The 22495-nt window shown below is 57.3% G+C and overlaps 11 protein-coding genes across 11 annotated transcripts; 7 read left to right on the top strand and 4 right to left on the bottom strand.

Moving 5' to 3' along the window:
• Positions 1-1062: 1062 nt before the first annotated feature.
• B0H64DRAFT_441906 (uncharacterized protein) lies at positions 1063-2097 on the top strand (the record flags this gene model as incomplete). The annotated part of the gene is made up of 2 exons (XM_062806601.1): positions 1063-1325; positions 1437-2097. 2 exons carry the CDS (start codon positions 1063-1065, stop codon positions 2095-2097), a joined length of 924 nt encoding a protein of 307 aa, XP_062659028.1.
• An 849-nt stretch (positions 2098-2946) lies between these two features.
• Positions 2947-6388, top strand: B0H64DRAFT_147795 (uncharacterized protein). Its single transcript, XM_062798377.1, has 6 exons — positions 2947-3245; positions 3326-3448; positions 3508-3787; positions 3848-4064; positions 4119-4433; positions 4483-6388. Exons 1-6 carry the CDS (start codon positions 3125-3127, stop codon positions 6103-6105), a joined length of 2679 nt encoding a protein of 892 aa, XP_062659027.1. The 5' UTR covers positions 2947-3124; the 3' UTR covers positions 6106-6388.
• Positions 6354-8084, bottom strand: B0H64DRAFT_341057 (uncharacterized protein). Its single transcript, XM_062801243.1, has 4 exons — positions 7641-8084; positions 7505-7586; positions 6896-7439; positions 6354-6821 (listed from the first exon to the last, which is right to left on the bottom strand). Exons 1-4 carry the CDS (start codon positions 7792-7794, stop codon positions 6672-6674), a joined length of 930 nt encoding a protein of 309 aa, XP_062659026.1. The 5' UTR covers positions 7795-8084; the 3' UTR covers positions 6354-6671.
• A 411-nt stretch (positions 8085-8495) lies between these two features.
• B0H64DRAFT_373723 (uncharacterized protein) lies at positions 8496-9188 on the top strand (the record flags this gene model as incomplete). The annotated part of the gene is made up of 2 exons (XM_062802291.1): positions 8496-8616; positions 8680-9188. 2 exons carry the CDS (start codon positions 8496-8498, stop codon positions 9186-9188), a joined length of 630 nt encoding a protein of 209 aa, XP_062659025.1.
• Positions 9189-9215: 27 nt separating this feature from the next.
• Positions 9216-9862, bottom strand: B0H64DRAFT_147776 (uncharacterized protein). The gene has a single exon (XM_062798376.1). It carries the CDS (start codon positions 9726-9728, stop codon positions 9243-9245), a length of 486 nt encoding a protein of 161 aa, XP_062659024.1. The 5' UTR covers positions 9729-9862; the 3' UTR covers positions 9216-9242.
• An 800-nt stretch (positions 9863-10662) lies between these two features.
• Positions 10663-13801, top strand: B0H64DRAFT_147767 (uncharacterized protein). The gene is made up of 2 exons (XM_062798375.1): positions 10663-13313; positions 13374-13801. The coding sequence occupies exons 1-2, from the start codon at positions 10959-10961 to the stop codon at positions 13446-13448; spliced, it is 2430 nt and encodes an 809-aa protein (XP_062659023.1). The 5' UTR covers positions 10663-10958; the 3' UTR covers positions 13449-13801.
• A 565-nt stretch (positions 13802-14366) lies between these two features.
• On the top strand, positions 14367-15567 carry B0H64DRAFT_341046 (histone-fold-containing protein). The gene is made up of 3 exons (XM_062801242.1): positions 14367-14663; positions 14895-15032; positions 15093-15567. The coding sequence occupies exons 1-3, from the start codon at positions 14654-14656 to the stop codon at positions 15254-15256; spliced, it is 312 nt and encodes a 103-aa protein (XP_062659022.1). The 5' UTR covers positions 14367-14653; the 3' UTR covers positions 15257-15567.
• A 98-nt stretch (positions 15568-15665) lies between these two features.
• On the bottom strand, positions 15666-16603 carry B0H64DRAFT_359163 (Sedlin; the record flags this gene model as incomplete). The annotated part of the gene is made up of 3 exons (XM_062801672.1): positions 16136-16603; positions 15889-15978; positions 15666-15819 (listed from the first exon to the last, which is right to left on the bottom strand). Exons 1-3 carry the CDS (start codon positions 16318-16320, stop codon positions 15666-15668), a joined length of 429 nt encoding a protein of 142 aa, XP_062659021.1. The 5' UTR covers positions 16321-16603.
• Positions 16604-16699: 96 nt separating this feature from the next.
• Positions 16700-17427, top strand: B0H64DRAFT_395514 (mitochondrial 54S ribosomal protein YmL31). Its single transcript, XM_062803774.1, has 3 exons — positions 16700-16842; positions 16903-17132; positions 17195-17427. The coding sequence occupies exons 1-3, from the start codon at positions 16793-16795 to the stop codon at positions 17245-17247; spliced, it is 333 nt and encodes a 110-aa protein (XP_062659020.1). The 5' UTR covers positions 16700-16792; the 3' UTR covers positions 17248-17427.
• B0H64DRAFT_395512 (uncharacterized protein) lies at positions 17428-18321 on the bottom strand. The gene is made up of 3 exons (XM_062803773.1): positions 18166-18321; positions 17973-18091; positions 17428-17889 (listed from the first exon to the last, which is right to left on the bottom strand). Exons 1-3 carry the CDS (start codon positions 18226-18228, stop codon positions 17502-17504), a joined length of 570 nt encoding a protein of 189 aa, XP_062659019.1. The 5' UTR covers positions 18229-18321; the 3' UTR covers positions 17428-17501.
• A 327-nt stretch (positions 18322-18648) lies between these two features.
• Positions 18649-21370, top strand: B0H64DRAFT_321586 (uncharacterized protein; the record flags this gene model as incomplete). Its single annotated transcript, XM_062800524.1, has 2 exons — positions 18649-18987; positions 19049-21370. 2 exons carry the CDS (start codon positions 18649-18651, stop codon positions 21368-21370), a joined length of 2661 nt encoding a protein of 886 aa, XP_062659018.1.
• Between the last annotated feature and the right edge of the window lie 1125 nt (positions 21371-22495).

The following is a 22495-nucleotide window of genomic DNA, read 5'->3' as shown; positions in this document are numbered from 1 at the left end:
GCATCCTCAATATAAACTCGAGGTGCAAACCCACGTCGAACTACACCAGCCAACTGTTCGATGCCCCAACCCGATCAAGCCTGGCACTAACCACAACAATAACTACAACCACAACCCCACCGCCACCATAAATGCCCTCCCCAATACGAGTGTAACATCCCACCCCCCGCTGCTGCCGGTGGCCCAGGAGTGGGTGGGGAAGGTGGATGTAGTTGGCGGGGTGGGCTGGGGGGAGGCGGTAGAAAAGCGAGAAGGGGAGAGAGAGGGCGTGTGGGGGAGGGTGCGCGAGGTGGAGGAGGTGCGGGAGATGTAGGATGTGGAGGGAGGGGGTAAAAGGGTAGAAGGGCAATGGGGGAGGCGTGGAGGGTAGGAGGTATGGCGTTGGGAAAGGAGAGTAATGGGGTTATGCCAGAGTTTTGCTGCGGTATTTACTAGCTGGCCTTATAAAGCATCCAGAGTTACTTTTTGTGGTTGATGTTGTTGACAGGTGCTGGGTCCTGTGTTTGGACCCGAGTAATGCAGTATTGACGATGGTGATATTGATAAAGAAACAACAAAGAGTTGAGAAGAAAGACAAGAGGAAAAGGGATAAGGGAAAGAGAAAAGGAAAGAAGAGAAAAAGAATGAAAATAATACAAAAGGGGCGAAGAGAAAGGAAAAAGTGAGATAGAAGAAGAGGAAATAAGGAAGAAGGAATAATAGCCAAGAAAGAAAGAAAAAGGATGTAAAATCAAGAAATAAGAAGCTATAAAAAGGGAGGTAAACTTAAGGATAGAAATAAAGCCTGTGAGGTGGGAGGTTTTACGATTTGTCGATATCTCGGCCCACTGCAGCCTGGCCGCTTTCCCTGCCGCCACGTCTGCCCCTGGATCGACTCCAACCGGAGTTATCGGAATCATGTCACGGTGCATTTCAAGTATCCCGAAACAGGCCAACCCCTGAACTCCGGGACTCCCACCCATGTCCTTGGTCCACCTCTTCACACCCCACCGAACGAAGCAACTCATCTCACTTACCGTCTCACTCAGCTTCTCACAAGCATCAGCTCACCATGCCGCAACAATGTTCAGATACCTGCTCGCCCTCGTCCCGGTCCTCCTCTTCTTCGCCGATCCCATAGCCCAGTTATTCTCACCCTCCACACCTCGGATCCGCCGCCTCCCTCGCCCGCAGCTAAACGAAGACCTCCTAGCCCTTGAGGAACCCTCCAACTACACCTGCCCTCCCAACCCCTACACAGTCCATGTCGTCTCCCGCGCCCCCTTGGTTCTCTACATAGAAGACTTCCTCACCCTCGACGAACGACGCCACCTACTAGAGATAAGGTTCGGCCCCCCTTTCTTACAACCCCTTCTCATCCCCTTCCCCCCCCCCCCTCCCTTCCCCCCTTACCTTCTCACCCTCACCAACCAAACTAACACTCCCCACACAAACAGCGAACCCCTCTACGCCCCCGCCACCATCACGCACAACGGCGGCCGGTCCACCGAGCAGCAGCCGCGCGTGCGCGACTCCGAGGTCGCGCTGGTGCCGCGGACCGCCGCCGTGCGGTGCGTCGAGGCCCGCGCCCGCGCCCTGCAGGGCTGGCGCCCGGAAACCTGGCTCGAGCGCCTGCGCGTCCAGCGCTACCGCGCCGGCGGGCACTACGCGCACCACTTTGACTGGAGCTCCGGGAGGGGTGGGTGGGGGAGGGTGAGTAGTTTTATGGTTTGGGTTGATGATGGGGGCGAGTCTGGAGGTGGGGTGAAAGGGGAGGGGGTTGATGGGGATGGTGATGATGGGGTTGAGGGGGGGAGGGAGAGGGAGAGGTTGGTGGGGGGAGGGACGGAGTTTCCTTTGCTGAGGGGGCTGCGGGAGGATGAGAGGTGGTGTCGGTTTGTGGAGTGTCCTGAAGAGGAGGAGGGTGAGGAGGAGGGTGAAGGGGATGGGGGGAAGGGCGTGGTGTTCAAGGTTGCGCCGGGCAATGCGGTGTATTGGGAGAACTTCATGGCGGATGGGAGCGGGAGAGGGTATCAAGAGTCGTGGCACGCCGGGCTGCCCGTGACCAAGGGAGTCAAGGTCGGGTTGAATATCTGGACTTGGGGTCGGATTGAGTAAACAACAACTGTCAAAGTCAACACTCGGGTTCCGCGCGTTCCCGGGCTTTGAGAGTGCCCGGACTCCTGTGTATGGAGTTTGGTTATATTTTTAGAATAGTAATTCCTGAATAACTGTGAACTGCACGTGGACCAAACCCAGAGCGACGGAAACGAAGGTAACCGTGTCTTTCGGGCGGAGATGGGTGATCTCACTCAATGCGGCATCGTATCTCGGGCGCGGCTGAGGAACTTCTGAGCTTGTGAGCTTGATTAGCTGACGCACACAGCAGCTTGGCGGTCGCTTGGGCGTTTGCAGGGCTCGATCTGTGTTCACAAGACCATTTGGTCGCATTTGGCAGTCACGGACTGAGTCACGACGGGAATTTTAGGATGCAGACAAGTCCAGCAGGTGCAACCCGTCAGCCAGTCTCCCAGTGCCCCCAGTTCCTTCCTGCTTTGCCCAGAGTGGTCGTCATGCTCATTTCCAGGCCTGGTAGGATGAGTCACCAGGCGTCTCCCTGCTTCGTCCGCCGTCTTTTGGTCCTTTCGGCGCTCGATACTGAGCGACTTGGCCGGCATTTACCCATTGTCGAGGGTTTCGATTTCTATCTGGAACCTCTTGCGCAAAAAAAGGTCTTTGGCTGCCTGAGCCGGCCAGGCTTCCCCGGTTTTTTCCGGGCAGCTTTATGACGTTTCCTGGCCGAGAAGGGCTGTCCGGTTTCTTTGGTGTCGGCGCCGGAAAAGGTACCGGCTTAGCTGATTTTCGCTCGGCTTACGGAGCAAAAACCATCCGCCTAACAAGCCCGAGATTCTCACCGGCCGAATCCGGGATATGCGTGCCGCAGCCCTGGCTTTCAGGCAGTTAGCCGGCCACGGGGTGACGAATATGGCGCGGCAAGGTCCAAGGACGGATGGACGCCTTACGGCATACTTGTACATGGGTTGGGAGCCCGGAGCCGCACCTCGAATGAGCCCGAAGTCTTTCGATTTTCAGTTATCGCCGCCCTTCGGCATCCGTCTCGGACTTGGCAACACCGCACCGCAGCATGTCACCGTCCTCCCCCGAAGATGGCCCGTCTGAACCACCATCCGGTGCCGCCACCTCCTCCACCGCTGCCGCCCACGAGCCGCTGGCTTGTGTAAGTTGCCGCAGCCGCAAACTCAAGTGTGAGATGATGTTCCGGTCACGTTCGGTCGAATGAATTCCTAAGCGCAACTGCTTACTGTGCATACGACACTCCCCCCAGGCGACCGCCATAAACCAGTTTGCGCCCGGTGCGCCAAAGCCGGTGGCGAATGTGTTTATCCTGAATCCCGTAGGAAGCCGGCCTTCAAGCGGAGAAACGTGAGAGAGCTCGAGGATAGGCTTGGTATGGCACCTTAAATTACCTACTTCAAGTTAGCAGTACCGTGTGTTGACCCAACATAGCCCAGGTGGAAGGCCTGCTTAGAACTGTTGGCAGGCAACGGGTTGGCCCGTCGGCTGGGTCCGATGGCGCCTGGACAGAGGGCTCGTCACCTACTGCGCCTGGGGGCGATCCCTCTCGGCCAGAGAAGCCCCCGCAGGGCAGCCCCCGCGACAAGGCGACGCCTCAGAAGCCGCTGTCGCCGACTGAGAGGCCCCCAAGCCGAGACAATTCCTCTTCCGGCGAACTATTGGGCCTCGGCCAGTTCGAGAGTTTACCCCCTTTCGAGATGATCGAGGAGCTGTATGTGCAAACCATGGCCCCAGCACACCCCCAAACGACTAACATCAGTAACGTACATAGTCATGCCGCATTCTTCGCCACCCAGCAGCATTTCCTGCCCATCATACACCCGGGCAACTACTTGCGGGCTTTTCACTCCCCTCCCCATATGCGCCCGCCCATGGCTCTTCAGTACGCCATGTGGACTTCGGCTTCCAATGGACACCCCAAGTATGGATGCTACCACGATGCCCTCTACCGCCGTGCTCGCCAGTATCTGGAAGCCGACGAGCTGAAGGTTGGTAAAGACCGTAAATACTGTCCGCTGTTCTTTCATCCTAACCTCGATTAGGGACACGGGGAGCACTTCATAACGATCCCCCATGCTCAGGCTTGGGCGTTAATCGCGACTGACGAAGCCCGTTGCTTGCTGTTCACCAGGGCATCTATGAGCTCTGCGAGGTCGGTTCGGTTAGCCGGCATGATGGGGCTTCATCGGCTCGACTCTCCCTACACCGACGCGGAGCTTCCCATGGCTCCCATGATTGCCCCGCCCCGGGACTGGGCTGAACTCGAGGAGCGCCGGCGTTTGTTTTGGGGTGGGTTTTGTGTCGACAGTTACGCAAGCATCAGCGCAGGATGGCCCACCCTAATCGATGTCGAACAGGCAAGTCACTCTATGGAATGCCGACCATGCTGTAACTAACCGTCATTAGATCACCACGCACTTGCCCGTGTCGGAGGATGCATTCACCAGCAGCACCGAGGAAAGGAGCTTCACGCTCCGGGACGCATTCCGTGGCTCGAACTACTCGATATTTGCCGGCAACGTGATTATCTGTCATGTCTTCACCAAGCTCTTGAAGCATGCGCACCGGCCGCTGCCCGACGATCTTCCACAAGACCCGGAATTCGGACCCTTCTGGAAGCGCCACAGGGAGCTCGACAACATGTTGTCCGACGGCTTCCTGTTCTTGCCCGAGCGCTTTCGCCTTCCGCAGAACATGCACAATCCCACTGCCGTGCAGGCCAATCTGAACTTGCATGCCGCCGTCATCTGCCTCCATATTGCCGCGCGCGATAAGGCGGACCAGTTCAAGCTGGCCGGCATACGGCAGACCAGCCGGACCAGGCTGTTGACAGCCGCACAGGAAATCATCGACATACTCAAGGCGTCCAATGATGTGACAGCCGGATACAGAGGTCCTTTGATGGCTCTCTCCCTGTATTTTGCCGCCTCGGTGTACATCGCGCAGGCAAAAGATAACATGCAAGATTTCAACCAGGCCAATTTGGAGTACCTCGTCCAGTGTATGAATTCCACTGCGCGCCAGCATATCATCACCCACGCCTACCTACAGCAACTCTTGCTCGATATCGAACGGAATGGCATCCCCATGTCGGTGGATCATCTGCGGAGTCCTGATTACACTGATAAAGCGTGCGATCATGCTGTCCCTCTCATCGCTCAAATGCGTCACACCAAGGTGCAGTCGCCGCTCCCGGGTCGCCTTCCCCTGAACGCGCCGCTAGGCGCCATTTTAAACCCCGCCGTTGTCAGATTCAATCCATGCGCCGCTCCCAACTTTACCGAGTCATATCCCACGTCCCACGACATCGAAGAGCCCGCCAGCAAGCGGATGCGTACCTCGGCCGGGCCAGGTGCAGGGCCGCGTATCAGCATGCCCACGATTTGGTCGGCGGACGGAAACGACCCCCTCATGGACCCAGCGCCCGACCTGTTCGAGTACACTGGCGGCGGCTGGTCATACAAGACCAAGTACATGACCAACCCCATCACGACCCTCCCCCACCGGATCCACCGCATGACGGCGCCCCACAGTCAACCTCTCTGCCCGGGCTTCGCCATGCCCGACCCAGCCGCCAACCCGTCCCCGGCGTTCCCCCACATCTCCCCGGAAGTGATGGTATCCGCCGCAGACTTCGGCTTCAGCATCGACGACACCTCCCCTACCACCACCACCACCACCACCGCCACCGCCACAGGCGACAACACAAACACAAACCCAAACCCAAACCCAAACACACAAACACCCATTCCCCACGACGGCCCCGACCTCGGCGACCTCGGCATCTTTGACCTCGACCAGCCGTGGTCCGTCACCGAGTCGCTGTACGCCCTGCTGGACATGACCGCCGGCGAGGGCGACGACGGCGGCAGCAGCAGCGGCGGCATGGACGCCTGGGCGGCGGCACTGAACAGCGCTGGCGCCGGCGGGGGCGGAAGCAGCGGTTCCGCTGGCGGAGGCGGAGGCGGAGGCGGAGGAGGTGGGGCTTGGGATGCCGGCGGGGGTGGCCGTCGGTCGGGGAGTGGTTGATTCAGTCCCGTTCATCCCTGGTTTTGGTCTCGGACTGGGTGGGTAGGTTTTGGTGTTTGGGTGCGGTGCTAATGAGTTAATGACATCCCTCCCCCCCTCCTCCCTCCCCTATTGTATTGGATTGTACTGTACTGTACTGTATTATTTTGTGGTGTGTTTGTACAACATCATGGCGTTTGGATCGGATGGGATATACCATGGGAAATCTGTATTGCATTGGACGGTTTCAGGTTCGGATTGGTTTGGTTCGGATTGGTTTGGTTCGGATTGGTTTGGTTCGGATTGGTTTGGTCTGGTTGGTTTTGGGGATCGGCCGGCAATGGGCCTGTATATTACCTAGACTCCCAACCCTCCTCAGTAGATGATGAGAGATCTCCCATCTAATATTATGATCAAGACCGGCGACTAAGAGACGCACAACGGAGTTGATCCGGGATACATATACAGGAATTTTGTCTATCTCTTGCGTTTCGTCTCGTTTGCTCGGCAGCCAGATAGTAGGACAGACCCCACATCTCCTGCCGATTCGTACATCTGGCTTCGCGCCTCGTCTGCCGCACAGCAGCTTAGAAGGCAAACACCTGGTCCTCCAGCTTGCTGACGGGCCGGGCCTTCTGGAACCCGAGGCTCTCGGCCGCCTTCTTCAGCCCGCCCACCATGGGCGGCGGGCCGCACAGCAGGATCTTGACGTCGTCAGCCGCCTTGGGCAGCCATTTCTGTACAACAGCCTAGTCAGCAACCCGTTTCCCCTAAAGTAATAACAGATCAAGCATAGCCATGGGAAACGTACCTGGAACATATCAGCCGTGACGTAGCCCACACCGCCTTCCCACCCGGCGGGCGGCTTGTCCAGCACGTAGTGCACGCGGAAGCCCTTGTCCTCGCGGGCGAGCTGGTCGAGGTCCTCGCGCAGGAGGATGTCCTGCTCGGTGACGTTGGCAAAGATGAGGTCGACCTGGGTGCGGTCGCCGGCGGCGCGGCCGCGGATGATGGCCTTGACGACCTGCAGCATGGGGGTGATGCCCGTGCCGCCGGCCACCATGCCGAAGTGGCGCACCATGTTGGGCGTGTACACGAAGGCGCCCTTGGGCCCGCGCACCCGGATCGTCTGCCCCACCGCCAGCGTCGCCATGTGCCGGCTGATGTTGCCCTGCGGGTACGACTTGATCAGAACGTCGAAGTACCCCGGCTGGTGGTCGCCCGAGATGGGCGTGTACGACCGGACGATCTCCTTCTTCGTGCCGTCGGGCTGGCCTAGTGTAGCGCCGATGGAGATGTGCTGGCCGATGGGAAGGCCGAGGATGGAGCTCGGGGAGGGGAGGGAGAAGCGGTAGCTGGGGTGGTCTGCTGTTAGTGTGCTGACACGTGGCGTGGGAAGGAAAAGGGAGGGAAGACGTACATGGCGACATTGTGCGAGATGATGGTCTTTTCCTTGAGCTCAAACTCTTGGAAGGTGTCCGGCTTAAGGACCACCTTGGGGACTGCATGGAATTAGCTGTCTGGGTGTTTTGAGGTTGCTTCAGACGGGAACGTACGGTTGTTGTAGTACTTGATGCTGCCCAGGACAACCCCCAACAGCAACGCGTAGGCCGTCCACTCGCGCTTCACGATGGCGGTGCCAACAACGAGCAAACCGAGGGGGATGTAGATGCCATCGACGTACTTGCGCGCAAGCAATGAGTCGGCCATTTTTGCTTCTCAATGCTCCTCGAGCTCTCTTGTGGTGGTTCGAGGTGAAAGGCGAGAGTTGCACGAGAGCTGTTTCGAAGGTAGCAATCGGGTCCGCAAAGTCGGGGCTGTCAATTGATAAAAGGAGTTCGAGAAACTTTGTCGGACGGGGGTGGGAGCTAGGGTGCAAGGGTGGCTCGAGGGTGGACCGACTTTCCTGGCCAGTGCCGGCTGCTGCCGGTGGAGACTGGGGACCGGGGCCCCAATGTTTTTGGCGGACTTGTTCAACAATTTGGCACCCTTGAGTGTCCATTCTCGGGAGCAACCGCACGGGCACACAGGGCAACCCGCACAGGCCGAGCAGAGAACACCCGATAGAGCCGACTCCGATAGGTGTCCGGCACTTGGCCCCCTCGCATGGACATGTTGGGCTTCCACCAATCTTTAATTGACCGAGAATGCACTTGATGCATCCAAACCCCGTCCTGCATGTCACTCGCTCCTTGCTCTCACCGTGTAATTTTCCTAATCTCATTGCACTCCGGAGCGCCCGTTACGCTCTTGAATGCCAACGTCGTTCTTTACGCTTCCATATCGGATCTTTAACTTCCAAGCCCGGCTTTCAGGTCCCGGGCCGACGGCGAATCAGTGGCGGAACCTGCAACGAATTTCACGCGGCACTCCACCGCAGACATTCCCGAGTACCGGGTAAAGACTTCCAAATGGGCGAGAACACGCAGGAAGAGGCGCCGTTTCCTCTTACCGACGTGGACAGATGGGTTCTGTCTCAGACAGATGAGGAGTTTACCTATCACACTTGGGACGACCTGTGCCAAATCATTCGTACGACAACATGCCTCCATTGCTACCAAGCTACCCGTAGGTTCGAACACTGACAGACAGCAGAAAACAACCGGCTCTCCGTCCTCAAGAGGAAGCCGTCTGACCTCCGGCGGTACATGAAGTGGACTGCCGACACCAAGGCTGAGTATGGGGGCATCACCAATTTCCTCCTCGCCCACCGCCTGCCCAAAGCCTGGGGCACGCCGCCATTTAAGCCGGCCTCCGACGTGCCGTTTGCAGACCCGTCGGATTACCGCGTGCTGATCAACGACTGGCCCTACGGCTTCGTGCCGGGCATCACCCACCTCGTTGTGTGGTCCCGCACCCCCATCGCAACGGACGACACTGTCGGCGACATGACGCCGGACAGCAAGAGGACGGTGGCCGAGTTCATCAAGCGGTATTTTATCGATAGCCTCGGGTCAGGCGGGGAGGACAGAGTGATCTGGTTCAAGAACTGGGTGGCTCTCCAGAGCGTCCGGACGGTCGACCATGTTCATATTCTTGTGAGAGATGTCGAGCCGGCTGTGCTCGAGGCATGGTCGAAGGAGCTTGAATGCCATAGAGCGTAGTAGTTGATGATGCGTTTGGCGTAGCAAGAGGCGGGCAGTGTGGGAATGCTAGAATTATGCTGCACGCCGCTGCTTCCGGTTGCCTGGGGGAGCCGGAGCCCCAGCGTCCGCATTGCCCCCCATCTGCGCCATCTGTTTGGCAGCACCCATCATGCCAAACGCCTTGTAGCCCCCATAGGCGGGGACCACGAGCCAAATAAACCATGCCCAGTTTCCGAAGAACGACACGAGAATGGCCACCGCCCAGGTCACCCAGACGACATCGAACATGTAGTCGGTCAGACCGGGGGCGGCAAGGTCCTCACCGGAGGATTTGAGAGTCTTCGTATTGGGGTCATAGCTCGGGCGTCCAGTCTTCTCCAATGTGAATTGGCATAGGAAGCTGGGGAGGGAAAGGATAAACCAAAGTAGCAACGAGCGCGACCTGAAAACAAAGTGCAAAAGTAGGAAAATGCCATTGACGATGACCGATCCAATGTGAAGATTATTGAGAGCTGCCGAGTTTGATTTGGCCCGGTCTTTGCGTGCTTTTTGAGCCATGTTATGTGGCGGGCTGGGTTTGGTGAGAAGAATGGGTCGGTGATGTCGTGGTCTCGAAAACGGTTTCTTATGTGAACGGATGAGAACAACACACACGCAGTTGCAGTCGCGAGGTCACTCCTTGGAACTTGGCGCTCGCGCTGGGTCCGTCCACGGGTGGCTGGTACGAGTCCAGAACACCATCAGCCACCGTTACTCAGGCAGGTACCAAGTGCCTCACACTTGGATATTATGGTAGATATTCTAATTATGAAAACCTTCAAAAAGTATAAAAAAAACCTGAGTAGAGAACCTCGGTATCAACAAGAGAGTGAAGTCCATAATATGAATACATCCACGGAAAGTCACTAAACAAACGCCTGCCACTTGCTGGTCTTCCAAACTTTTGGGACGCATGGATTCACACCTCGGGTGTCAGTTCGAGCTGTGGCTGGCAACACAGACGGGCCACCCGCCGCCGTTGGTTTGCTCGGCAAGCTGCACCAGCCCCATCGTTAAACGCGTGACCAATCAATCGCCTGTTGTCGCCGCCCACCACAACAACGCAGGACCAGGGGCAGAGCAACGCCGCCATTGACGCCTTGACAGCTTCCTGACAAGTGCACAACACCAGCCTGTCGCTTGGCCAGGATTCCATCCCGGGGTTGGCTATTGTCGACCACGCACAATCGCGACTTCTTCTATTCTTTTACTTTTGGGAAGTCATGTTTCCGGGGCTCGGAGAAATCTGAGCATCAGCCTTGCTGGCCCGCATTTAGATCCGTCATTGCCTTTGTTTTTCAAGTTCGCTTCCGCTATTTTCGGGGGTGCAGTGGCTCGAGAGACTGTTGATCTCGAAACTACTTCTGGCTGACAACAATCCAACGCCCTACCTTGCAGCAGCCCGTCGCGCCATCGCTAGCATTCGATAAACGATACGAGTGCTATTCCCGCCATAATTTTTGACTTTAATACAGCAGCTGCATCGACCATCTTTCCCGCCTGCTCCGACGACAGCCCCTCGCTGGGACGGTTCACCAAGGGACCACCAACAGCCAAGCGACCCGAGAATTTGACACCCGGTTCCGCCACCAGGCGGCCCACCTCGCGCCGAACCCGCCCCATGCGGAACAGGCGCGCGCATCTCACGTCGACAGCCGGCTTGCGCGACTCCATGGAGCATCCTCTTTGGTAGCAACTGGAACATCGAGTCGCACGCCAACCCGGTCCACCTCCTGTGCCCACTGCGAGATGGCGCCGACCAGCGCGGCAATTGCGGGCTTGCTGAAGCAGACCGTCTACTACCACCTCGACAACCTCGCTCACCGTAATGCTCTCTTCTTTGCCGAAAGGCTACATGCTCACGACCAGCGCTCGCCCGAGTCCGCATACCTCCTCGCCCTCTCCCACCTCCGCCTCGGCGATTCCCGATCCGCATACGAAGTCAGTAAACCGTCAGGATGTCGAGGGGTCCATCTAGGGTGCAGTTTCGTCTTTGCACAGTCCTGTCTGGACCTGGAACGGTACAAGGATGGGATCACGGCGCTGGAGAAGGCTCGGCCGTCCTGGGCAGCCAAGTGTAGCATAGGGAGGCACACGACCTCAACCCGGGCGCCATACCCCGACGCCGCCGCAGTAAGCTGCCTCCTCGGCAAGCTGTACCGGGGATATGATGACAAAAAGCGGGCGGTTTCCTGTTTTGAAGATGCGCTAAGGGCTAATCCCTTCATGTGGGATGCCTTTACCATCCTCTGCGATATGGGCGTCAATGTCATGGTGCCAAATATTTTCAAGCTTAACGACGGTTTCGCTCGCAGCTTCGACCAGGATCCAAGTGCGGCTAACACCGACTCCAGCGGAGGGCCTCCGGATTCTCTGCAAAGGAAAACAGGCATTCAAGGTGTCAGCCACGATAGCGACCCCTTCGAGGGTCACCGCTCTACCGCTTTTCAGGACGTTTCGAGCAACAATATGCTCTTTGTCGACCCTGGCGAGAATGACTTGACGTCAAGGCTGACAGCAACCCAGTCGAGATACGCAGTAAACAAACACGGGTCTGAGGGAATGGAAACGCCGACCGGCTCCGCCGCCGCTCCTGAGACACAGGCACCTCGCACCGGCTTCCCCCCAGAACCCCCATTAGCCCCGACCCGCCGAACGCGGGTAACACACGCCACAGAGCCCGCTTTTCTTGACGCTCCACCAAAGATGAGCTACCGCTTGGGCTCTCGGAAGAGGGAGAAAACCCAAGACCAGATGACGGAACCCCCAGAGCCGCCCATGAGAGGGCCCGCTCTTTCCCAGTCAATCACGGAGAGGAAACGCACGGCATCAGGACACCCCGTCCAGCCGCGCCCGACGAACGGCGAGGAGCCAAGGAGGAGCGCGAGGTTAAACGTAGCCCCAAGAACAACGTCGAGGACAAATATGAATATCTCCACGACTGGCGCCACCGTCACCCGGGAGTTGAAAAAGGCTAGGCCCCCAATCTCGAGGATCGGGCGCCCAGGCTCGAGTGGGACCAGCGTTGGCAGGGTTGTTAGCGGGAACCGGAAACCGCTGGAGGAGAATACTATGGATATCGACGAACCACCGCGGGCGAAGGAGTTGCCTGTTGCACAAATACCGCCACCGAAACCAGCCGAGCCCGAGCCGGTGAAGGCAGACGAAGGGTTGAGATGGATCCTGGACTTCTTGAAAAAGATCGCGTCTGGGTATCGCCTCTCATCGCAGTTCCGGTGTCAAGAAGCACTGGCTGCGTTCTCATCACTGCCCCGAAGCCATCAGGACACGCCATGGGTGTTAGCACGGGTGGCAAAAGCCCACTATGAGTTGGCTAATTATGCAGACGCGGAGAGGTTCTTCCGGCGCCTGCGCACGCTCGCCCCGACGCGGCACGAGGACATGGAGTTCTACTCGACCGTTCTTTGGCAGCTTAGGAAGGGGACCGAGCTTTCGTTCCTCGCTCATGAGCTGACCGACATGGATTGGGAGTCGCCCCAAGCGTGGTGCGTGATGGGGAATGCCTTTTCTCTAGATTGTGACCACGAACAGGCGCTGCAGTGCTTCAAACGAGCCATCCATCTTCAGCCGAACTTCTCATACGCCTACACCTTGCAGGGCCACGAACACGTGGAAAATGAAGAATACGACAAGGCCTTGGTTTCCTATCGACGCGCAGTTGCTGCGGACAAACGCCACTACAATGCCTACTACGGCATCGGGAAGGTCTATGAAAAGCTGGGCAATTACGACAAGGCCCTCAGCCATTACCACGCCGCGCTAGTGATCCACCCGGCCCACGCCGTCTTGATTTGCTGCTTGGGTACGGTGTTGCAGAGACAGAAGCAGATCGTACAAGCTCTTCCCTATTTTATCAAGGCAGTCGAGCTGGCACCTCGGGCGCCCGAGATGCGGAGCAAGAAGGCCGGGGCACTGCTAGCCACCGGGCAGCTGGAGGAAGCAAAAAGGGAGCTGATGATTCTGAGGGACGTCGCCCCGAATAACGCCCAGGTTCACTTCCTGCTGGCCAAACTCGCCAAGACAGTCGGGGACAAGAGGACAGCCGTGCGCCACTTCACCATAGCTTTGAGCTTGGATCCAAAGGTACGCAGTCAACCAAGCCCGGGGCTATCGAGATGATCAATTGCTAACCATGTTTGCTAGGCGAGCGGGGAAATCAAAAATGAGATCGGGGGACTCGAGGACGATGACTGTTTGGACGATTCCATGATGCATTAGTGCTCATGATCGAATGTTCCAACACGAAATTAATCCTACGGTTTCCTACGACGATAAACGAACTTGCCATGATTTGGGCGGGCATTCCGCTTGTGCTGGGAGGCGTCGTGCATTACACTCGGCGCGCTTGGGGGGAGGTTCCAAGTGCTCCTTTGGGACGGTCGTTCTATTCTTTCATACCAAGGGCAGCATTCTATACATGCATGGCAGAGGCGTTCCTGGAGAGCATCGAGCATGCTTTGCTTCGTGTTGTGCCCACCGTGGTGGACTGGGCTGGAGTTTTGTATGAGTACCTGAGCATCGCAACGGCCGACATGTATAATACGGAGTTGGCGGGCGTCATCACAACAGGGCAAGGTTGGGGGCCCTCAACGGGATGGGGAACAAAATGGGTAAATACAGAGCCCGGGTCTGGGCTAACTCTGGACCTGGACTACTTTCGTACATTCCTAGAACACTGCCGTCGATGTGAAGGCATGACACCTAACACCAAGCGTCACCTCTTAACCTAGTAGTTCTAGCAGGTATAATTTGACCAAACAAGCGCGTGGCCCCCTGGGATATTTGACATTGGAGACCCATATGGAGGTATCACCGAGGGTGTGTGATCAAATTCGGAACGATTCCAGAAGAGAGCCTCGCCGGGCCCGAGAAGTATAAGAAGGCTCGTATGTCCGGCCCAGTTCTTGAAACGCGTCGAGCCCCCTAGGCTTCAACTCTGGGTAGGGCGAGGAGGCTGAGACCGAATGTCAAATCAGCAAGGGGAAGGGGAGGGGCTGAGGGGGGTGGGGGGGGGGTGATGCGGCAAGGCGCTTGGACCCCACTCCGGCTCGCGGTTGGGGTCGCGGTGCCGCAGCAGCACAACAAAGTGATTTAAACCCGCCCAGTTGTAGCGCTTTCCGAGCCAAAATTTGTGGTCTTCAAAACGCGCATTAAAAGCAACCGTTTTTTCCACGGAAAGAACCAACAATCCACATCCGAAACAGGACTAGTGGCGACTCGCTCTGGATCAGCTGCCCCCGTCTGATTCCGCCGCCTGCACTCAAACTTATTTAACTTGTTATCCCCTCCCCCATCTTGCTCAAAACACTGCTCATTTTACCAATTGCGGGTGTTTGCTCAATCATCAACGGCATCAAATTTTCATCGTTTTATCAACCCAGACCATCTAATCACACCCCAATCAACCCATTACATCCATCATCATGACTGGACGTAAGTTATACCATTTCTATAACGTTGCCGTCGTCGTCGCTGGCAATGCACGCTGTTTTGGTTGGTTGTCGCGACTTCACGAGGCTGAAGTCGTGGTGGGGTTGCACGCGTTTTCGAACGCGTGCTAGCCTTGCCCGCTTTCGTCATCGCGTCGCATACCAAAGCTTCCATTGCCTCGACACTTGAACACACATGAAGCGATCGAGATACTGACGCGTCTTCTTTCATCAGGCGGCAAGGGCGGCAAGGGTCTCGGCAAGGGCGGCGCCAAGCGTCACCGCAAGATCTTGCGCGACAACATCCAGGGTATCACCAAGCCCGCCATCCGCCGTCTGGCGCGTCGTGGCGGTGTCAAGCGTATTTCTGCCAGTATGTTCCTCCCCCAGTTGCAATGCATTACCTTGGACCAAGTCGTTGACCATGTTGTAGTGATCTACGAGGAGACCCGTGGTGTTCTCAAGTCCTTCCTCGAGGGAGTCATCCGTGACGCCGTCACCTACACTGAGCACGCCAAGCGCAAGACCGTCACCTCGCTCGACGTCGTCTACGCCCTCAAGCGCCAGGGCCGCACCCTCTACGGTTTCGGTGGTTAAGCAGCTCACCAGATTTGCTTGGCGTCTGAGAGGAGAGGGAACTTCGACGACCAAGAAAAAAATATGCTTGCCGGCAGTGAGTCATGAGCTCGCTCGGACTTTTTGTCGCCGCGCAGCATGACAACGCCCTCCTCCCGACGGATGGATGGGTCATGGGCCCTGTGATTATGGCATGATCGGATACATTTTTTCACGCTTGATTTGCGTTTGGCGTTGGGATGGGGTCAGGCACAACTATGACACGGTCGATGGGAATGGCCAAGGCGTCTTTGGGAGGGTGGTTACCCGATGAGAATACATTGATTTGATCCAACCTTTGCTGTTTGCCTTACCGTGACCTCTGTGAATCATGTATTTCGATGTTCGTCTTACAACATTAGGTATGATTTGGCACTCAGTGCAATTACGTTCACAAGTATTTCCTCCCAGCCGCTGCAACCCTCTGCCGAAACACCGGACTCCGAACTTCCATGTTGACCTTGTAAAACGGGCTCATGATGGCTTTGACGTAGTTCTCGTACACCTCGTTGAAGAAATTCTTGATGGCCTCCTCCGTCTGCGGGCTTGTTGGGTTGGCGCCCACCGACGTCGAGTTGCGGGTCGCGCCCGCCGCCCCGGACGCTGTCGCCGACGGCTGGTGCAGCAGAAGGAACTTGACGTTGCCGCCGGTCATGAAACAGGATATGTAGTTGGTGAAGAACTTGTCGATTACTTTCATATACCTACATTCGGACCGTCAGCATCGGGGCGCGGCGGCGGTGGGAGTGAGGAACACGAGGGGACGCGGCGAACAAAAAGACCAGCGGGAGGGGGGTAAACACGGGGGCGAACGGTTTGGTGGAGGGAGGGAAGGAAGGGGAACGGAAGGGGGAGACGCACAGCTGGCCGTTCATCCACTGCACCTCCTCGACGATGTCCAGGCTGCTGTGCAGCACGAACTGGTTCAGGTGGTGCGCCTGCTCGGTGAAGCGCGACTGGCCGTCGCCGCCTTGCTTGCTGGTGCCGAACTCGTACTCGAACAGCGGGTTGTCCTGCGTGCCGATTATTGCGAAGTAGTAGCTCATTGTGCTTGGTTGGGGGCCCGGTCCGGGCTTGGTGGTGGCCGGAGGGGAGTCGGTTGTGGTAGTGGTGGTGGTCGAGGCGGTGTTCGGTTGATTGGGGACGTCGCGGGTTATCGTTCGATCATTTGCTGCTGCGATAACTACATGTGTATCGTGTGTGGTTGTTGTAGTTGTGGGTAGTGCTCCTCGGGGACCGTCGTCATCGTTGGTTTGGCAAGCAAGTGGTTCGTCAATCGGACGACACACCAGCTCCCGGGCTGGCGGTTGAAGCTGGGTTGCGCTAACGCTGCAGGGCGAATGTCCAGCTGGTGGGTCGCGGGGTGAGCTCCACTACCCTGGCGTGCCTGGCGGTGATTGGGCTTGGCGCAGTGACGGGAGCCGCGTTTTTCTGGACCGCCCGACAAGGCCCCGTCCTCTGCGAACATTCAATCCACCCCGGGCCGAACGGTGTTGCAGAGCTCCCACCGCAACAGACATGTTTGGGCCGTTCAGGATCACAAATCCCCTAAGCGGGGGTCTTCTATGGTGAGCACGATTTCAGCAATGACGTTCGCCCATTTCGAATTGTCGCTGACACAAGAGCAGGAAGATCCCGTGGCGCCTCTCCCCAACTCAGAAAGCCCGCCAACGGAAGCGGTTACGGGCTGTCGACCAGGTTATCGAGACGGTTACCAACGCATTGGCCAAGAAGGGCGAGACACTCAAGTCACTAGACCGGTGGAAGGCCGAGATGCCGACCGAGGCGGAGATGCTGCCGCGGGACAAGTACACCATGTTCGACCGGAAAGCAAAGAGATATCGCAAGGGCATTCACAGTACGTTACTTTCTTGGGTGCAGGCCCTATTTGCGTCGTGTGTGACTGACGTTTGGCCCTAGAGCTTCCCAAGTGGACCCGTGTGTCACAAAGAATCAACCCGCCAGGCTTTTAGACGAGGAGGGTCGGTTCTGGCGTGTATATCCTTTGTATTATACCAGTGGCAATAAACGGCGTTCTCACGGCACCTTGTGCCTATATGCAGCCTGGGAGATATTCGAGTTTGGCCGATGGCGGATGCATTGGTTAGGTTTATGGGCCTGGGAACATAAAAAAAATATACTGCCAAAGAAAGAACGCCATTATGATTTCCAGGGGTATTGCCATCGTTCCCATCAGAATATCCCGCCGCCCTGCTGGCGACCGAGCTTATTTTAGCCGCCCATACGGATCATCATCGAAGTCCCTCGTCTCACGGTCTCTAGACCGCGGCGGTTGAATCGCCCGCCCAAGACCGCCACGACCCTCATCAAAGTCCTCCCGGTACTCATCGCGCACCTGCCCTCCTGACTTTCCACGGCCGTACTGCCGCCCCTCGGTGAATCCGGGGTCCAAATCTGTCCGGATAATACGCTCGTCCAGTTTCGTCCCGCCAATGTACTTCATGCAGTCGAGCGCGTCCTGGTGGGTGTAGTACTCAACGAAGCAAAAGCCGCAGGGTGTCTTGTTGAACCGGTCGAGTCCCATGACCAAGCGCTTGATCTCGCCGCATTTGGAGAAGAGCTCGTACACTTGCTCTTCAGTAGTGTAGAATGACCTAGGTAGCCGAGGCTCTGTCAGCGCTGCTTGTTTACTGTCGGTCCTAGAAAGACTGCGATGGAATGCGATGCTGTAACTTACAGGTTACCGACATAGAGAGTGGTCGCATCCTTCAGCGGGTCCTCCTCGGGTTGGTCGTTCTGCATGTTCGTATCGTCGTCCCCATCGCGCTGCTCCTTGTCGAATCGCCTGCGTTTATTCTGAGATGTCGATGAGCCCGTATGTTAGACATTTTGCTGTAGCTTCGCATGGCAGTCTGATATCAGATACTCACTCTGCTGTTGAAATATGCGCTCGGCTGGTCGAGCCGCTCGACGGTCGCGCGTGGTCCTCGCATTGTTGTGGTGGGTGAATTGAGATGGTAGAAAAGTAGATGGACGGACTTCGGAGCTTCCTCGTTCTGACTTGGGAATTGGTGATGAGAGGCTGCCGCGCCGTTGCTTGGTATCACAGGTTGCCAATCAAAGTGGGGCCCCAGCTTCGGGGGTCGCTTCAGCGTGCCTGCCGAGAAAAAGCTGTTGCTCTGGAGCCAAGAGAACGCGCTAAACCAAGAGCACCTCAAAGCCCAGCTGCATTCTCTCGCCCCGGAGCGGCTTCCCAACCTCCGACAAACGTGCGCTTTTGCAGCGACAACCACAAGGCAAACGCCCAATTTCTGTCGGGCATTGCCGCTCGTCGCTTGTTGAGCTCAGTTCACACTAATTTCATTCATACGACAACCAAATCTTGGCCGCATCAACACCAACACCAACACCAGATGCCTAGGATCAAGAGCTTTGCGCCGAGCTGGCTCAACGAGCCATCCCCAGGCCACAAGCTGTTTTCCCAATCAGCCGATGATGCCAGGCTTTCTATGACTTTGCCATATGGCAAAAAACCGAAACCGGGGCCACGGCGGACCATAGCGCGGCGGGGCACCGAGGTCTTCGTCGCGGTCGGGAAGCAAATACGATGGGGAGACCTCGCCTACCTGAAGGAGTCGTGGGAAACAAAGCATGCGCGTTCCAGCTCTGGGACTCGCATCAAGCGGGAGAGCTCCGAGGACTCGTTCGACCACGAGAACGGGGTTGTCGGCCATGAAACAGAAGGATACCGGGTGAGTAGCATGCGCCAGGGTACAACGCGGGATATGGGCGTTAACCTTCTTCCATCACTAGATCATCAAAACACCTGTCGCCGACGATATCCGCCAGCTTGTTATGTCTCCGAATCAAGATCTCCTAGCAGTCTTGACATCGCATACTGTCCACATCTGCATCCTACCTGACTCGTCTCACCTCTATGCGAAGGACACAGCACCGTTCAAGCCCAAGTTTTGGACCCTCGGGCCGACCACTCATGTTACCTCGCGCCCCGCAGTTGTTTCGGCATTATGGCATCCTCTGGGGGTCAACGGAACGGCGCTTGTCACGGTTACTGAAGATGCCGTGGTGCGTGTTTGGGAATTATCCACCGCCGACCGCTGGACCTTCGACTCGGCGACTCTCGCGATCGACTTGAAGAGGCTAGCGGACGGGACGTCTTTGGATCAAGATTTTACTGCCTCGGTGTCGACTACGAACAAGGGCTTTTCGCCCGATGCATTCGACATGGAAGTCGCGGCTGCATGCTTCCCCGCTAGGGGCTCCGGGGGCTGGTCGCCAATGACATTATGGGTAGCCATGGCGGGGGGCGATGTGTACTCCCTATGCCCACTTCTACCTCAACGCTGGGCTCCTCCTCCCACACTGATCCCGTCGTTATCGGTTTCTATTGTGGCCAAGGTCGCGGCCACGGAAGACGACCCTGAAGCTTCCGCCGAAACGCGTCTTCTGGCTCAGCAACAGCTTGACTGGATCTCCGACCTGGACAATCAAGAGCCGAAAATTGTGGAGGGCAGTCTTGGCGAAGTGGCATCGGAGGTTTATACGCGACCCACGCGACCCGGCACGGTTCCAAAACTCCAAGGTCCGTTCGACTTCGACCTGAACCCGGAGGACGAGCAGGACGATGAGGTCGAGCTCAGGGACATTTACGTCATTGGAGAAAAGGCCCGCCTTGCCGACCTGATGATGGGCGAAGAAGAGGATCTGGAGATGGATGATGATGAAGGGAACGGCTTGTCCTTGTCAGTCATCTGTCTCCTCTCCACCAGCGGGCAGGTCAAGGTTTGCCTCGACGTGGAAGGGGTCGAAGCCCAATGGCTTCCACCCAAGCCAAAACACAGATCGAGGCAGTTTGCCGCCCCCGCCAGCACGCCATCTCTCCTTACCTTCCAGACCTTCGATACTCTCAAGCCCGTCGAGGTGGTACCTGAAAGCTGGCCCGTCTTTAGCGAGGACACCACTTCTCGTTATTCATTCTACATCACGCACCCCGCGGGGATCACGTTTGTTTCCCTGGCGCCGTGGGTGTTCCGACTCGAGAGTGAACTGCAGGGAGATTCGGAGGCCGGTGCGGAATTCCGCCTCGACCTCCTCGTCCAAGGGCAAGGATCGGAACGGGAGCGCATTTACACCCAGGGCCGCGGTCAAAACTCGCTAGCGGCAGCCACGGCCATCCGGGACCCCGACCTTGGCCACTTTGTCCTGTCTGCCACTCACAACGACCCGGTCGCCCTCTTTTTCGAGACACCGGAGCGGGACAGCGTCCCCAGGGAGTCTCCGGCAGCGGCTCTTGAACATGTGGATTCGCCACAGCCGGAGATCGGCTGGGAACCGCGCCCTCTTTTCTACGCATCGGAAGCGCTGGACCGCAAGAGCGCAATGCCGGCGTGGATCGACCACCTAAAGACGGGCAGGAGGCGCCCATTGTTCCATCAGGAGGTGCGTCTTTCGATGGCGACCCTCGAGGTTCTCACCGAAGGGCACAAGGTGCTTGCCAACGAGGTAGATACGATCAACGATGCTGTCGCACAGCTCTTTAGGAAATGCCAGACGCTTCAGGAGGAACTGAGGCTGCAAATTGACAAGGCCAACGAGGCCAAGAAGAAGGTTGACCTAATCACCGGCGAAGATTCGGCAGACGACGAGCCGCCCATCTCGCAAGACGACGTCACTCGGGACCGACTTCGTCAAGCTCGCGAGCGGCAAGAGGGATTGGCAAACAGAATGGAGAAGCTGAAGCGGCAACTGGGCAGGGCAACTAGCCGTGAGCTGAGCGACAAGGAGAAAGCGTGGGCAGAGGAAGTGCGGGCGCTTAGCGGCAGCATCCTTGGTTCTGAGGCGGATCAAACTTCGTCGACTCCTAAGGCTAAGCAGCCTTGGAAACGATTCGAGGAAATCCAAGCCCTCCGGGACACCTTATTTGCACAGGCTGAACAGTTGCAGCGGGCTCGGGAGGGAACCGACAGCGACGCTCCCGCCTCGTCGTTGCCTGGCTTGCGAATCCCCGCTGAGGTGCGCCGGCAAAAGATGTCGCAGGTCATTGGTCTGTTGGACCGGGAGTCTGCTCTCGTTGACGCAGTCAAGGCCCGTATCGAGAGACTGAGTATTGGATAGGGGGTGCGGGGGGGCCGGGTACGAGCCCATCGGAAGGCGGACAGGAGACCGGTGGGCTTGGAGAGGGACAAGCTAGGTCAGATGTCCCACGGTACTCATTGTTTTGATGCCAGTGAAGGAAAAGAACGAAATTATTTGTTTACACACAGCCCTGGATGGATCACGGCCTCTCACACTGCATGCCCTAGTGTCGCCTTTGTTTCTGACGAGAAGGCGCCTAGCTGCCTAGCGCTCGCACGGAATCCTGCTGTCGAAGCCGCTGCGAATAGGCTGTGACCCAATCATTTTGGTTGCTTGGTCGGAAACGGATGCCCTGGTCCCAGGCGAGCAAGTCGGGTTGGCTACAGAAGCCGTCGTCTGGTCTGGGCAGGGTGAGTTTTTTCCCGGACCAGGTTCATTTTGACGTCTCTGCAGCCACTCAACGGGTTAGGGCTAGAGCCAACGCAAGCGCAGGAGCTCCGTGCGACTCAAAGCGCTTCTAGTCTCTTCCTCGAGAGACACCGTTCCGACTACGTCGACACATTTTCGGGTCTGCGCCAACAAGCCATCTTACGTCCTACGATGGTGTTACCTGACACGACTGGTTGCTGTATCAACGGCTGACTACCTGCTGCCGTGTCTTGCTTTCACAGGCGGCAAATCACATCGAAAGTCTGCCAAGATGTGGCTGGCTACAACGGACGGACACCGACCGATCTTCGGAAGGAAATATGAGCCGCCGTAGTTGCCGGGTGGGCTGAAAGGGGCGTGTTCTCTTGTTCGGTTTTCGGGTCTGCAACTCCTCGGTGCACTTGCTCACCGCTCACCGCTTACACACCCACCCCCTGGCGCCCCAGTGTAACCTCCTTGTTTCCTCTCTTTCCGACTCTGCTCGGTAGGAGTTATCTAGCAGAGGGAGGATATTGACAATGGAGTTGCGTATGCTTTTCTGTGGCCGATACCCGGGCACTTATACCACGCCCACCTCCCCTATGCCCCCAGTCCGGTGTGTTGACCCCCCCTCGGCACACCCGGGCCTTCTCTCACCGTGCATCATGTCATGCAGCAAGCCTCACTTTTCTACTTGCTGTAATGATTCTGTGCCACACGGGGCTTCCACACTCCATTCCCTTGTACCTCAATTAC

This window comes from Chaetomium fimeti (genome assembly GCF_033439085.1).
Source record: "Chaetomium fimeti strain CBS 168.71 chromosome Unknown B0H64scaffold_4, whole genome shotgun sequence".
NCBI lineage: Eukaryota > Fungi > Ascomycota > Sordariomycetes > Sordariales > Chaetomiaceae > Chaetomium > Chaetomium fimeti.
Note: the sequence above shows the minus strand (reverse complement) of the source record. Positions and strands in the feature narration are given on the sequence as shown.